The 14,673-nt window shown below is 31.2% G+C and overlaps 1 protein-coding gene across 2 annotated transcripts in view; it reads right to left on the reverse strand.

Moving 5' to 3' along the window:
- Positions 1-1,544: 1,544 nt before the first annotated feature.
- LOC117212931 (trichohyalin-like) overlaps positions 1,545-14,673 on the reverse strand; it is a 144,708-nt gene continuing 131,579 nt past the window's right edge. For both annotated transcript variants that reach the window (XM_033458082.1, XM_033458081.1), the window contains exons 3-5: positions 10,995-13,587; positions 6,910-7,072; positions 1,545-2,046 (exon numbers count right to left, since the gene is read on the reverse strand). In XM_033458082.1, the coding sequence (XP_033313973.1) occupies positions 1,777-2,046; positions 6,910-7,072; positions 10,995-13,587 (3,026 nt within the window). In that variant the 3' untranslated portion in view covers positions 1,545-1,776. The remainder of the gene's footprint in view (positions 2,047-6,909; positions 7,073-10,994; positions 13,588-14,673) is intronic.

Consider the following 14,673-nt stretch of genomic DNA (forward strand, 5'->3'; position numbering starts at 1 on the left):
ACTATGAATGAAATATAAAATAACAATCGATTGACTGCTTGTTTGATAAAGGAGAGAAACAGATTAATGATATTCATTTACTTGATATTTTCACTTTTATTTCACTATTTCTAAATAAAAATGCAAAAACAAAATTTTTTACATTGACAATTTTTTCTAATTTTCTCTCAATTTCAGTCAATGCATTATGAATTCTATACATTAGTTTCTGAATTAATTCTACTAATTACTAATTCTTGCCATAGAAAATATGTTTTTAAATTCTATGTAAGTAGAATTATATATGTAATCAGATCTACTGATTTTAGGTTAGGTTGATAGCAAGAATAACGTTCGTTTAATTACCAGATTTAAACAATTAAAGAAAAATTGGTTATTACTTTGTATTTCAGTTATAACTTTTTAATAAATATTTATGAGCTATAGATTCTATAAAACTTTTTACTTAGTTTCCCTTATAGAATATATTATACAGATTTGTTTCGTTTAGAAACCTGGGACATCCTTATTTCTCTCTGTGCTTTTATATTTTACGTTTGGAGCTTTTGCAAAGAATCATTTGTACCTAATACAATATTACACTATTTTTTGTTATTAAACTTAACTTGGAACAATTGCAATACTCAGAAAATATATTTGAAGTGATTGCAATCATCGCAAAATTTCTGATTCATCGATTTCACAAGAACACAGTGCACGGTTTCGAAACTCTTGGCGCATTTGTTCGCTTTGTTATATTTAAAAAGGCTATCATGCATCGTTAACGACGATCTAAAGAAGCGAATAGAAAAATACCGAATCTATAATATAACTATAGGTAGGATTTACGATCTAAGAATACGAGAACAACGAAGAACAGGCTCTTCTTGCAATGTGCTACGAGTTATTTCATATTGAATAATTGAGTGGATCGAAAAAGTTGAATATTCCAATATAATTATAAACATAAATTTTGTATATATTCATATATTTGATAGAAGTGTATAGTAGTGTATATGTTAATACACATCAGTACATATATTAATGTACATTGAACACGTTAACATATTTGACAAACTTAAGAAATATGAAATTGCCAATTTGATCAAATGAAATAAAATAATTTGCTTTTTTATAAAGGTACCTTTGTAAAATTAAATTTTCATGTCAACAGATTTCGAGGAAGTTTTATATCATTCAAAATTTGAAAAACAGTTAGGTATAATCGACGATATTTTGTTTTACTATAATTATAATTGCAATTAATTATAATAGAATATTCTGTAGATTCAGTTCTAAAAATTCTCAAATTTTCTAACAGTAATAGTCATCTAAATATTCAACTCAAACTTATTTCCAAAAGATTTGTTCATCCACTATTTTCATTTGCAGGTATAACCGTAAATTTAAACTAGGAAGAACAAACTTTATTTTATAAAAAATATTCTATGTATTGAATTTATCATGAACTTCCTAAGCCAATGGCATTATAAAAGAACTAAAATGAAAGTAAATGTATCTATTATCAATTAAAGATAAAATATCTATAATTATCAATATACTTATTATTTACCAACTATTAAGATTTATTATGTATTCGAAATTCCCATCAATAGGATCTTTTTACATAATTAATCCTGCATATAAAGTTGTTATTAATTATTCGATCCACTCACAGTAATTCCCTTCAGTTTCTTAAAAAACTAGAGACAATTTCTTGTAATCGATGCTCAAAAGATATTTGGATGATCCATAAAACCTTGGAACTTGGCACATTCCATATTCCATGTGTTTCCATTAATAAAAATCCTCTTCCTCGAGCTGAGCGTAAAATTTCGCCACCTGCTCCTTAGCGGCTTGTATAATGGAACCTTTGCATGGGTTAGGGTCCCAGTTAATACCCGGACAACCCATGGATTCGAAACAGGTAACTAGACGATTGGTTTTCGATGGACAGCATTGAACGACCGCCCAAATACAGGGTGAAGGACTTTGTGCAGGTGGCTGTCGAGTTGGTGGCGCTGGAAAGTTTGGCACTTTCACTCCTTCTTGATACGGATTAAGTCGCTGTGAAGAAATAGAAATCTCAAGTAGATTTATATACTGAATATATTACTTATCAGACTGCGGATTTTTATACATTCATCAAAAATTTAAAGGGACAAAAATGCACAGAATGCATATAGTATATAAAAAATATATAAAATTTTCAAAATATAGTACTCATTATATTATCGTTATTGTAGGAAAAACAAATCTTTGTATAGATTATATTTATTTATCCGTATTCATAAAAGTGGAAATTTGAATGTAAATAAATTACGCTTTCGTAGCATGAAAAGATGTATAAAAAAATATGCACAAATATATTACGTACTTAGTCAAGTAGAGTACTCGTTATAATTTATAGTAGAAACTCTATTTAAGTCTTATTTTTTTAATTGTGTCCATAAAAATATAAATTTGCATAAAAATCCGTACTCTGACCATCAATAATGTTTTAATGTGAATTATATCGAATTTAAATCTTGAATTTTAATAAAAATCGAGGATGTTTGGTAGGAACAAAAAAGACTTTCGTTGTGGATAATAATTAGTGATAACCAAAAAACATTCACCACAGATAATGATTATCAGTAAAAGTAATTTCTGTCACCAACACTGTTTATCAATAAATAAAAAGAAGTTTCATTATCGATAATGATTATTCGCATCTAAAAATAATTTCTATCATCAATATAGGTTATTACAGGTAAGCAAAAAATAAATGACTATTTATAACGATTATTCATAGCCGAAATCATTTAAACTAAGATATGAATTCTTATATTATATTTTAATTTCTTATATTTTTTTAGTTTGAGTTGTAATAGCTACGCTGCTATACTGCTTTTGTCAGGTAGATTCATATATTTTCTTATTTTATAAGCCGAACTATTTCTATTGAAAAATGTTCCGCATTATCCTATTTAATATCGATGTAATCAAAATAGAATATATGGATAAAATTAGCTTTAAGGAGAATAGAACTATAGATTACGAAAGTAATATTTTGATTCATGATTACTCATTGATACTTACTCGTTGTTAAGACTTTGACGCGTTTATATCAGCGGATTGTTTCTTAATTTACTAATCGGTAATTAAAAATATAATTAAAATAGAAATATTATGCAATTAATAAAACGGAAGTACATATAAAGTTATATTTCGCATCCAGTAGTTAAACATATTGAAACAATAAATTTAGCTATATTTAGACATATATAGTATAAGAAGAGAAAACTGTATAAATTATAATCACTGTCCATTAATATATCTTGGTTTGTTCTTATATTTGAATAATTACTTATTCTTACCGATAACTCTGCATACTTTTGATATAATAATGTAATAAGTTACGTGAATGTGTTTATTTTCAACTATATAATTGACCATGGAAATTAATCTTCCAAAAATATTAATTAATCCATTAAATTTTTTATGGAAATGTGGTAGATAAAAATAATGTTTCTAACATATTGCTCTTATAAATTATTATAGTTTTATATAATTTTAACCCCATTGTACATTAAATGAAACAAGTAATTTTAAAGGATATAACGAGCAATTTTAATATAGGAATTAGAAATATAATATTGTATTTCTTCATCATCTATATCATCTATGTTAACCATTTCGACAAATATTTACATAAAACGGAGTTACTCACGATTTCGATACTTTCTTAATATGTTGTCAAAATCACCACCCTGAATTGTGTTGTGAAGGTTTTAACGCGGAGTATATATAGTATATGTATAGTACAGTATGTATAGTATAATCAAATACGTGGGCGTGGGACGGGTCTGTCCCTTATACATTAAATTTAGATTTGGGTTAGCTTAGATCTTTTTCTGGATGGGAATACAGAGAAAAGTCTTTTGTCCACGATTTTACTTCATAATAGACATCATTTTATAATAACGAAATTAAATACAACGTTCGAGTACAATGATCTTTCAATATTGACTATGAGTCAGCTTCTCTGTTCAAATGTCATAAGAAGTCAATTTTGTTGGGGTCATAGCACAGGTTTCAGTAAGAAAGATAGATAAGAACATTCGATTTACTATACACTTTACCAAATGCAAATGGTGCCCGAAAAATTATATACTAAAAAGTATATACTAAAAATTATATACTAAAAAGTATATAATTTTGTAATATAATAAAAGTATATACTAAATAGTATATAATTTTATAATATAATAAAAGTATATACTAAAAAGTATATAATAAACGTTTTTCGAAAATAACTTTTTCAATAAAAGGCAAACACCAATTAAAGTCTTTAGAACACTGCTCAGGGTGATGACCTTGACAAGATACTAAAAGATTATCGAGATCGGAGATGATTCCATTTTGAAAATACTACCATTTTTATTCACCAATCTAATAAACCATTTCTATTAAGAGAATTTATGTACTTAGAAAGAAAATGCCCATTCATCTTCGAGCGAAATCTTAATTATACATATATGTTATACATTACATACAATACATTATACAGGGTGGTTGGTAACTGATGGTACAAGCGGAAAGAAGGTGATTCTACGCGAAAAAGAAGTCGAAAATATAGAATAAAAATTTTTTTTTATTTTTTTTTTTAATTTTTCCATCGAGACAACCGCACGTGTACCGAACGAAAATTCAAAGTCGATTTTCTCGAAAAGAAAGCCTCAAACGAAAAATTTTTATTTTATATTTTCGACTTCTTTTTTCGCGTAGAATCATCCCCTTTCCGCTTGTACCACCAGTTACCAACCACCCTGTATACGTTACAAGCAAAACTTTATATCCGTGCAATGTAATATTCTTTTAATTCTTTATTGATAATGAATAGCTTTAGTGTTTAATTTATAATTAACACATAATTAATTGCTCCCGTTACAGTAATTGGGAGAATACAAATATTCTACTATAAATTAGTACTTGCATGGAGGCCATATTGGATGCGGAATTACTCCACGTTTAACGATATCAAGCTCCCATTACCAATCGATATCAACGATAATGATGCTCGTTTCGAAAGCCTACATATGTAGATATTAGATATGCAGATATTAGATATAACAGAAATGTACCGTTTCGGTTTCATTTCTCCGAAAACGACATGTTACAGAATTTTTGTGAAGTTATGAAAACTTAATTTTGAATTAAATTTTTATGGACATGATTATACCTGGAAATTATTTGCGCGTGAATTCGCAGAAATTCTCCTTTAAAAGCAATAGTTTATCATTTGATATATATTCGTTAATTCCATTAAAAATGAAGGTTACATGTGAAAAATATAATAATGATTTTCTAATTTCGTTATTTGATGAATTAAAAATATATGCAGTTTAATATGAAATAGTTAAACTTAATAGATGAAAATAAGTGATAAATACATGATGTTTTATAATTAATAAGTAGTTTTAGCTTAATAAATATCAGTCTGCATAATTAACTACTGTTAATGTTTTTTACATGTTCAATAGAATGATACGAACCAGATGTTAGTCCCAAAACCATAGAACAAGATGTTTTTGATATAAATCTGTTCTAATCGCCCACATCCTTCAAATATAACAGAACATTTCTATTGATATTCTCAAGTACTCATAAATATAATTTCTATAATTAAGAAATTTGATCTTTCACTCAATTTTATTAAATTAAAAATTATATTCATATGTAATGGATAAAATAAAACATTGCTAAGATTCCATTTCCATTACATTCTCATTTTATAATTGTGTAAGAAATTAATATCAATCTTGATTCAAATATAACATAATATATGAATAAATTTGTTAATACAACATTCAATGACATCATTCTTGTCAATGTTAAATTTATTCTTAGACAAAACATTCATGTATAGTTTACAATTTAGAAAATTACTCTACAAATTCATAATATTTAATTATAAAATTAACCTGTACAGGTTAACAAAATATGTAGAGGATATCTAGTGGGACGATTCTAGATATTGAATCGCTGAAAGAAGTTCATATATAGACATTTTGTCTGAGGCTTATTTTTCAAGGTTTTTACTAAAAACTAGTTAATAAAATACTAGTTAATAGAACAACTGACGAACCTCCCTCTATTTCACTAATATTTTATATATCTCACTATAAGATCCACGAACCAAAATAAATGACAATAGGATATCGGCTGCTTGTAACTTAAAAATTAGCCTTAAACAATATTTTTGTAAATTTTTTCATTATTTTGATGCTTAAAATAGACAAATGTTACGTCCCTCGTGTGTTTTATAACAGCCTACATAAATAAAATTTTGGACTTGAAATAAATCTTCAATCTGTCGCTTTAGTATTACCTAACAATACTTAAATATTTAAAATATATAAAGCTAGTGAGTTTCATGCATTAAAATTTATTTCCTAATATCTATTAGAAAAATTCGCATGAAACCCGTATTCTCATTAAATTAACACGACATTTGGCAACCGTTCCATATTTTACTAATTTTCAAAATATCGCTAATTGTCTACAGAGAAAATATTTTAATGTTTCCTAGTAAAATTAATTAGTTAGCAAAACAATATGTTATCTCCTTATTTGTTACTATTATTTCTTTAACTATCATTTTACCTGTTATAGTTCATCAAAAGTAGAAATCGGCTTTACTTTTTTCATTGGTTATTTCGGATAAAATGTACATGAAAATGAAATGGATCGTCCGCGATACACATCCAAAGCATGTAATGTCTAAATTCGTCTTTATGGACATATATCAAACATGTACGAGCGCGGCAGGATAATGCAGAACAATTATTGAAAGTCGAGGATCGGAACGGTTTAATTCGAAAGCTTGGAACAATCGCGCGCTGGAACGTTTGAATTGGAACACATTTGTAGAAAGAGAAGGCTCACCATGTCGATATCGAAACCCGTTCTCGATAACACGTTAGGTACCACGGGTTGGACTATTATGCTTGCGCTCACAGGCAACGCGTTCAGCCTGGCCTCTTCCTGCCGTCTCCGATGCTCTTTCATGACCCTGTCGCGTTCCTCCTTCTCCCTTGCTTCCTTTGCTCTGTGTAGGATAAAGAGACACGTTATATTATCAACATAGACCGAAAGAGGAAGCTCATTGTGCACGGTGCGACCGGCCTGTTTGTTTCATTAACGTCGTTCGACTTGCAGCGCGTTAACTCACAGCCTACTAGCATGTTTCGCACGGACGAAATTTTGAGACAGTATTCTCGTTGAATATTTATCTTGTCGGTAGTCGCAGCCACGACGACACGTAATGAATCTTACGAGACGCAATAACTGCCGCGAAATTGTGTCATCTTTTCAAGCCGCTATCTTTCAAAACCAATCTCGAAGCATATAAGTGATGCCACGTCGCGTTGTTGCAATTTTATTGCACATTTTACGTTTTCTTTATGTTTGCAGTAAAGAAGATATTCGTGTGTTTTATCGCTAGAAATATAAAGTTATTGAATTGTACAGTATCGTTCGTGCGAAATTGCAACGACGCACAGTGATTTAAACTGTTAACTGGGGAAGATAAAGTCATTCGAATTGCAAATCTCTTGGCCATATTAATTTTTTTATTTAGAGATTCCTTATCTCTATACAGGGTGGTTGGTAACTGGTGGTACAAGTGGAAAGGGGGTGATTCTAGGCGAAAAAAGAAGTCGAAAATATAGAATAAAAATTTTTTTAATTTTTTTTTTAATTTTTCCATCGAGACAACGATCTACAGTGAGATCCGTTATAACGAGACGTGATAATGTGCACGCGTACCGGGCGAAAATTCAAAGTCAATTTTCTCGAAAATAAAGCCTCAAACGAAAAATTTTTATTCTATATTTTCGACTTATTTTTTTGCGTAGAATCACTCCTTTCCGCTTGTACCACCAGTTACCAATCACCCTGTATATGCGGTTTAATTTCTATTGGAAATAAATTACATCATTCTTACATTCGTAAAGACTAAAACCACCAGCCAAATTAATTTGCCTTTATTACTTTTTAATTTCATAATTAAAGGAACAATATAACTCTGATTAAGGAACGATTCAGTTAATACATTTAAATGGTTATTTACGTCGAAAAAAGTCAGGATTTTATGCCAATTAACTTCGTTTGCTTCAGATTCAGATGTTTGATATGAGATGTTTGTTAAATAGATCATTATCTATCAAAATTACTTTTATTTCAATAATATATAAATCGTTACTTTTATTTAAATAATTTTTACAGATAAATAGAAACATTCTAATAAAGAATCCTTAATGATATAGAAATTTAAAGCAATAAGGAATGGAAGATGTAGCAGAAAATGATTAAAATTATGATCCTTTCGCAATTAAACAGCCATTTTAAAATTCCGTATGATGTGACGTCGCGTGTTCATCTGCCGTTAATTGTAAATTCTAAGTAGGGTGCAGACCGGGATCCGATCACTGTATTCTATTAGTTGACTGACTACCATCGAACTATATTTCAGTAACTAAGTTATGTTGTCAAGTTATTTTAAACTAATTACATTTAATATACAATGATTGCCTTTGCTATTAGTAAGACATTAATTTTATGTTTCAGACTTTTGCAATATTTATCAAGTGAAATATTTGTGGCTTCTCAAGTTTCGATCGTGTTTTGAAACTTTCATTCAGATCTGTCTTGAAAAAATGAACCGAGATGTTCAAGAAATGCCGGAACAAAGCGCAACGTACTATTAAAAACACAATCGAAATCCGATAAATTAACATATGTCGAGACATTAGTTCTTTCAGGAACGATGATACTAACGTTATAACATTATTACACAATTATTACAGTCCAGTGGATATATGTATTTTTATAGCGTTTATATGATTTATATGAATTAATTAGATCCGAGTATATTAAATTTCGTATCAATAATACTTTCGAATGATGATGTTATATGTACTATAAAAATGTAGAACATAATGGAAAAATGTTTCATTGGAAAATAAGGATATGTGCAAATGCTTTATATAGCCATTTATGTAAGCAATGTTACTGTATGCAAGTATATAAAAAAAGTGTTTGATTTAATTATTGAAATTAATAAAATATAATATTACTATAATTGATAATATCTAATATAATTAATAACATTAATATACTAATTAGTAAAATACAAGATAACAAGGAAAAACAGATGTAATGTTTTTACACTGGTAATGTTATAATATTTCTTAGTATCTATATACAAAGGAGTTAAATTGAAAAAAGGAGAATGTACACATTCTTTGCATTTCTTAATGTGCACAACTCAATTCAACCCATTTAATGACTAAAGAATTCAGAATTTGCATATACAATGTATTTTCCTGATCTGTTATGGACCACTTTACACACGCGAGATTGTTTGCAAGAGTTCTAAGCAAATAGCAAATACTACTGCGTGTCGTGTTAGGTCGTTACCATAATGGATAATAGGACGATTGTTGAGGTGTAGATATTATTGTGTTCTATTTTGCATTAGAAATTAGAAAATTGTTTTATCGTCCACACTGGTAATTTTGCAAATTGTTATTGAATATTTCATTTTCAACTATGATTAACTTATGAATGCAATGTAAATATATTAAATCGAGTAATAAGTTTTTTCGTGCGTATTTTAAAGGGCGTAGATATGCTACATCATAAATTATAACTGGAAAGAACATCGATTTAAAACATTTAGATTTTAAAAAGAATGGTAAATCGACTTGTAATTTAAATTACATTAAAATATTAATATAGCATAGTGTGTATATGAAAATGTTATTGATTAATTTTAAGAGGAATTGAGCTAAAGACGTAAAATGTCTGTATATTTTCTTACTATATTTATATTAGTAGTTTTGTCTAAAAATAAGTTTTATCTAGAATTTATTATGAATTAAATTTAGATAAATTAGGATCTCCGTAAAAGCTAGATTAGTTATTACGAAGGAAATATTTGCACCAAAAATTATTTGATATAAAAATTATGTATGTTGTAATTATAAATATAAAATGTATACATAGTAACAAAGACAATGACTGTTATATTAAAAATCGTACATGTGGACTTGGTTACATTGCTAAAGCTACAATAAAAGTGATAGAAAGACAACTATTTTAGCAGGAAGAATGATATATGACGGCGAAAACATTTTGAAACTTTAGTTTTAAAGGCTATAGGGTGGCCGTGGTGTCATAAATATTAGCAAGAGGACCAATGTGACGCAACCTGCGAGTTCTGTCTGGGGTATTTATCGCTTAAAAAAATCTATTGCGTCACAAAATATTCTTGATAGAGTTTAGTAGCTCAGAATGTGATGTTTATAAAGACAATAAATTAGGACATATCTTATTTTTCGCACTATGTGCGAATATCACGAAAGATTAAAGCTACAAAATAATTTATTTTAAATTTTTAAAAATTCTAAAAGAGATTTTATATATATGAACCCTTAACTCTACATATATAATATAAATTCTATATCTATAATAAAAATTCAAAAGAGAATTTTTAATTTTTGCGAATTTATCTATATCTAAATATGTTATTCCATATTTCTATTTTTTTCTGATGTTGTGTAATTTTGACATGAGTTTATTTCACATACTTATTAATTCTATTTATTGTCATATTTCTAGTATTAATATTTAAAATTGTTTCTCAAAGTTTTACTTGATTATCTTAGTTATTTCTCTGAACGGAATGATTATAACATAATAGTTAAAGATTTTAATCAAGATCAAAAACAAAAATCACAAAAGTTCACCGATATCAAAAATATTTCTAATAATATTATTGCATACTAAATTCACTAATGTGATCATACTTAATAAAATAATTCTTATGAAAGAGGTCGGATGTCCTAATAAATAAACCTGTTGAATTAATACAATTTACCAATTCGTCATATTATAATCTAATATCTAATCGTTAAATTTCTGACTATCTTTCCCTTCGTTCATTTCATTACTTGATATCCTCTTACCTTCGCCTTTCAGCTTCCAGTTGCCTTTTCTCTTGCTCCTGTCTTTGTCTTTCCATAGCTCTCCTGGAGTCATTCAAAAGTAAATTGGCTGGAATAAGACTCGCGTCGTGTCTACTTCTATGCCCGTCGAATCGCCTACGAGCCGCATGGCTTGGTCTCGTCCTTTCAGCTTGATTTCTTCTGACCTCCGCTTCCTGCAGCTCTTTCGTATTTCTCTCCGCTTCTAACATCGTTGCTTCTTTCCTCCTTCGTTCCTCCTCATATTTTCTCGATTGTATCCTCCTAACCTCTGCTTCTCGCCTCAAAGCTTCTCTCCTCAGCTGCTCTTGTTGCTGTCTCTGTCGCTCGCGGATTTCTTCCTCTTCGATCGTTTTTCTTCTCGCATCATCGTAAGCTCGTGGATCGATATTTGTCGGTGCTGATGGACCATGATTTCTTCTACCGGTCTCTGGACCTGGATATCTCGGCCGATTATATTGTCTAGCTTCTTCTAATTTCCTTCTGTACTCCATCCAGCTTTTATCAGATGATTCGCTCTCTTCCGGAATACGCACTGGTTGATTTCTTCGAATGTAATCCTGTAACTTACGTTCTTCTTCGAGTCTTCGTCGCTCCTTCTCCTGCTTCCATCTATCCGCTTCTTCTCTTTGTCGATCTATTGATTTGTTTAAGTTAATCGGTCGATTACGTTGAATATACCCATCTAATTTCTGCTGATGTTCTTTTTCCTGTTGTTCTCTCATTCGCCTTTCTGTTTCTGGATCGTATAGTTTATTTGCGTTTGGACTATTTCGCGGAGAGTACAACAAATTAGATGGTTCGTTTCTGCCTTGCTGATGTCTTCTTCTCTGTTCTTCTTCCTCTTGTTTGCGTTTCAACGTCCACTCTCTTCTCCTTTCTTCTAAGCTTTTTCTATCCTGTTCTTGCTGCTGTCTTCGCTTTATCTCTTCCACCCACCTATTCTGCTCTCTCCTACGTAATTCTTCTTCCTGTAACCTTCGTTGACGTTCTTCTTCTCTTAGACGATTTTCTTCTCGTCTTCTTATTTCTTCTGCTTGCCGTACTCTTTCCCTTTCCTCCTCGTAAGTAGGAGTCTGTGTCGGAGACTCGTCGTATCTTCTACGAGTTTCTAGTTCTTGCATTCGACGTTGCTCTTGCAATCGATTTCTTCTTGACTCTTCTTCCTGTAAACGTCGTCTTTGTTCTTCCTCCAGATGCCACCTGTTTGACTGCTGCAATCGCCACCTCCTTTCTTCTTCTTCTCTCTCTCTCTGCTCCAACACTTTCTCGTATTCGTTCCTGATATTTTCTATGTCAGTATTTGTTTGATTCTTGATATAATTTCGTTTCTGCGCTTCCTGCTGTCTTCTCCATTCCTCTGCTCTTCTTCTTCGTTCTTCTTCCTGTTTCCTCCTCTCCTCTTCTCTTCTTCTTCCCGCATAATTCATTTTTCGTCGCTGATTCACTGTCTGCAACTCATCGCTAGTCGCTACCCCTTCGTCCTCTCCGAAACCCCAAAGACGTTTAGTACGTTTCCCGTTTTTGTTATCCAACTGTTCAGCGTCAGAATCTTCGAACCACAATATCTTACGACGATGATTATTTCTCAATGTCTCGTCAATGACGGACCTCGTCACACGGTAGTCGTCTCGCTTTCCTTTATTAAACTGCGAAACCTCGGCAGTCACCTTCTTTTCTTCCGTCTTTCGATTTTTTTGGTCATCCGACAAGATGGTCGATTCATTGCTCACGCTAGACTTGCCCAAGTCTCCGCGAACAGGTAATTTCTCGGTGCGTCCTTTGTCCTTGTGAAAATCCGAATGAATAGTCGCGTCCATGTCGCCTCTACTCTGCTTGATCCTCTTCGTGGTAGTCTCCAATTTCTTTAGCTTCAGCAGCTCGTCCATCTCTTCATAATCTTCCTCGCCAGACAGCTCATAGTCCAGGTTCAAGGATATCGGAGTTACATCCGTCCATGGATCCACCTCCTTTGGATTCTTATCTTTACCGGGGGAGTCTATCGATCTTTTTTCTCTGCTGTGATCAGGTGCCTCCAATCCCTCACAACCCACCTGTAACTCTGGCACTCCTCCTATACTAAATGGGTCCGTATTTGCTGGAATCTCTGTACTAAAGTCATCGAACGAGTTGGACTGTTTGTGAAGTATATTCAAACTAGTAGCTTTGTATTCGGGCGTTTTAGACTTCCAATTCACGTAGCTAGTCTTTTTAGGTGCTTTGCTTTTCCCTTTCGATGGGAATCTCGTGACAGGCGTGGGGCTCAACAGAGGCTTCACCCGGAATACGTCCAATTTGTATATTTCTACGGAGCCTGGTCCTTGATCTTGGAACGTGTCGTCGGCTACAAAAGGGTCCTCCAATTCGGACGGAGGAGACAGCTCACGCGGCGCTGATTCGAGATCTTTTGAGTCTCTACTATCAACTTTTTCATCCGTGAACTCTTGACCGGCAAAATTACGCGGCTGCTTGTCTTCGACTAAAGGTGAAAAATTGTCACCGGAACTATTCTTTGATCGGCGGAGCAGCAAGTCATTTTTGAGATACTCGGTCCCGTGGGATTGTCTCTGGGAGCCTGGAATGTTGATGTATGAGTAAACGAGGGTTATTGTGAAATGAGGTTACGTTTAGTCGCGGATGGTCTGGCTTATGATCAGGTTAGTGGGGAAGTCTTGGCATCCTTAAATTTTGACATAACAGGTCTATTAAGCTACTTAATATAGCTTGCGTTTTGTAAATGTAAGAATCTCATTTTGTAAATTAAATGTAACCGTAAAAGAGAAAAGACAAGTAACGTGATATATGACAGCAACTTAAGACTTTTCAAGAAAAAATATATAAAGAAACAAATAGAAGTGTATTTAGAAAAATAAAGTCTCATATTCTTCTATAAGTATAAGCACAACTGGAACATTATAATAAATGAAGAGTATTGGAGTCCTACTATATTTTAGTAATAAAAAATTGTCTATAAATGTCAATGCTTAAGTATTTTATTTTTATACACAGTGATAAGACAAAGGGATCAAAAATTTGAGGTCAAATGATACTCTTCAGATTCAAAAGAATAAGTGTTACTCTATATTTTCTGTCTTAATTTGTCCGTGTTGATTAAAAAGTACGAGAAGACAATTAATTGAAAAACAAATTATTTATAGTTTTGAATATGTTAATTTTTAGATACATGTTTATTACGTCCTGTTTCTTCTATTTGGAAAATACTATCTACCTTTAAAGTTTTAAACCTTATTCTCATTACTTTGTACACTATACAAGATAGAGTGATAATAGTAGTACAATCCGATAAAATGTGATTATATATGAAAAAAATAAGTCAAAGCAAAAGAAAAAAATGCATCGTTCGAAATTCAGTTTTCTAGAAAATGGAGTTTGGAATTTTGACAAGTATACTTGAACTTGGCTAATTATCGATTGAATATGAAGCAATTGACGGGTTATTCTACATGCAAAAATAAGTAAAAATGTGGAATAAATTTGTTCCGTCCAAGGCTTCATTTTCGAGAAAATAGAGTTTGAACATGCCAGTTAAAAATTGGCATTTTGCGCGTATAATAAATTTTCAAATTTAATTTCCGCGAAGACAAAGTATCTTATGAAAAAATTATATTGTACATTGTTTACCTCCCTTTCCACGTAGAAT

The sequence above is a fragment of the Bombus bifarius genome, unplaced genomic scaffold (genome assembly GCF_011952205.1).
Source record: "Bombus bifarius isolate JDL3187 unplaced genomic scaffold, Bbif_JDL3187 scf7180000008418, whole genome shotgun sequence".
NCBI lineage: Eukaryota > Metazoa > Arthropoda > Insecta > Hymenoptera > Apidae > Bombus > Bombus bifarius.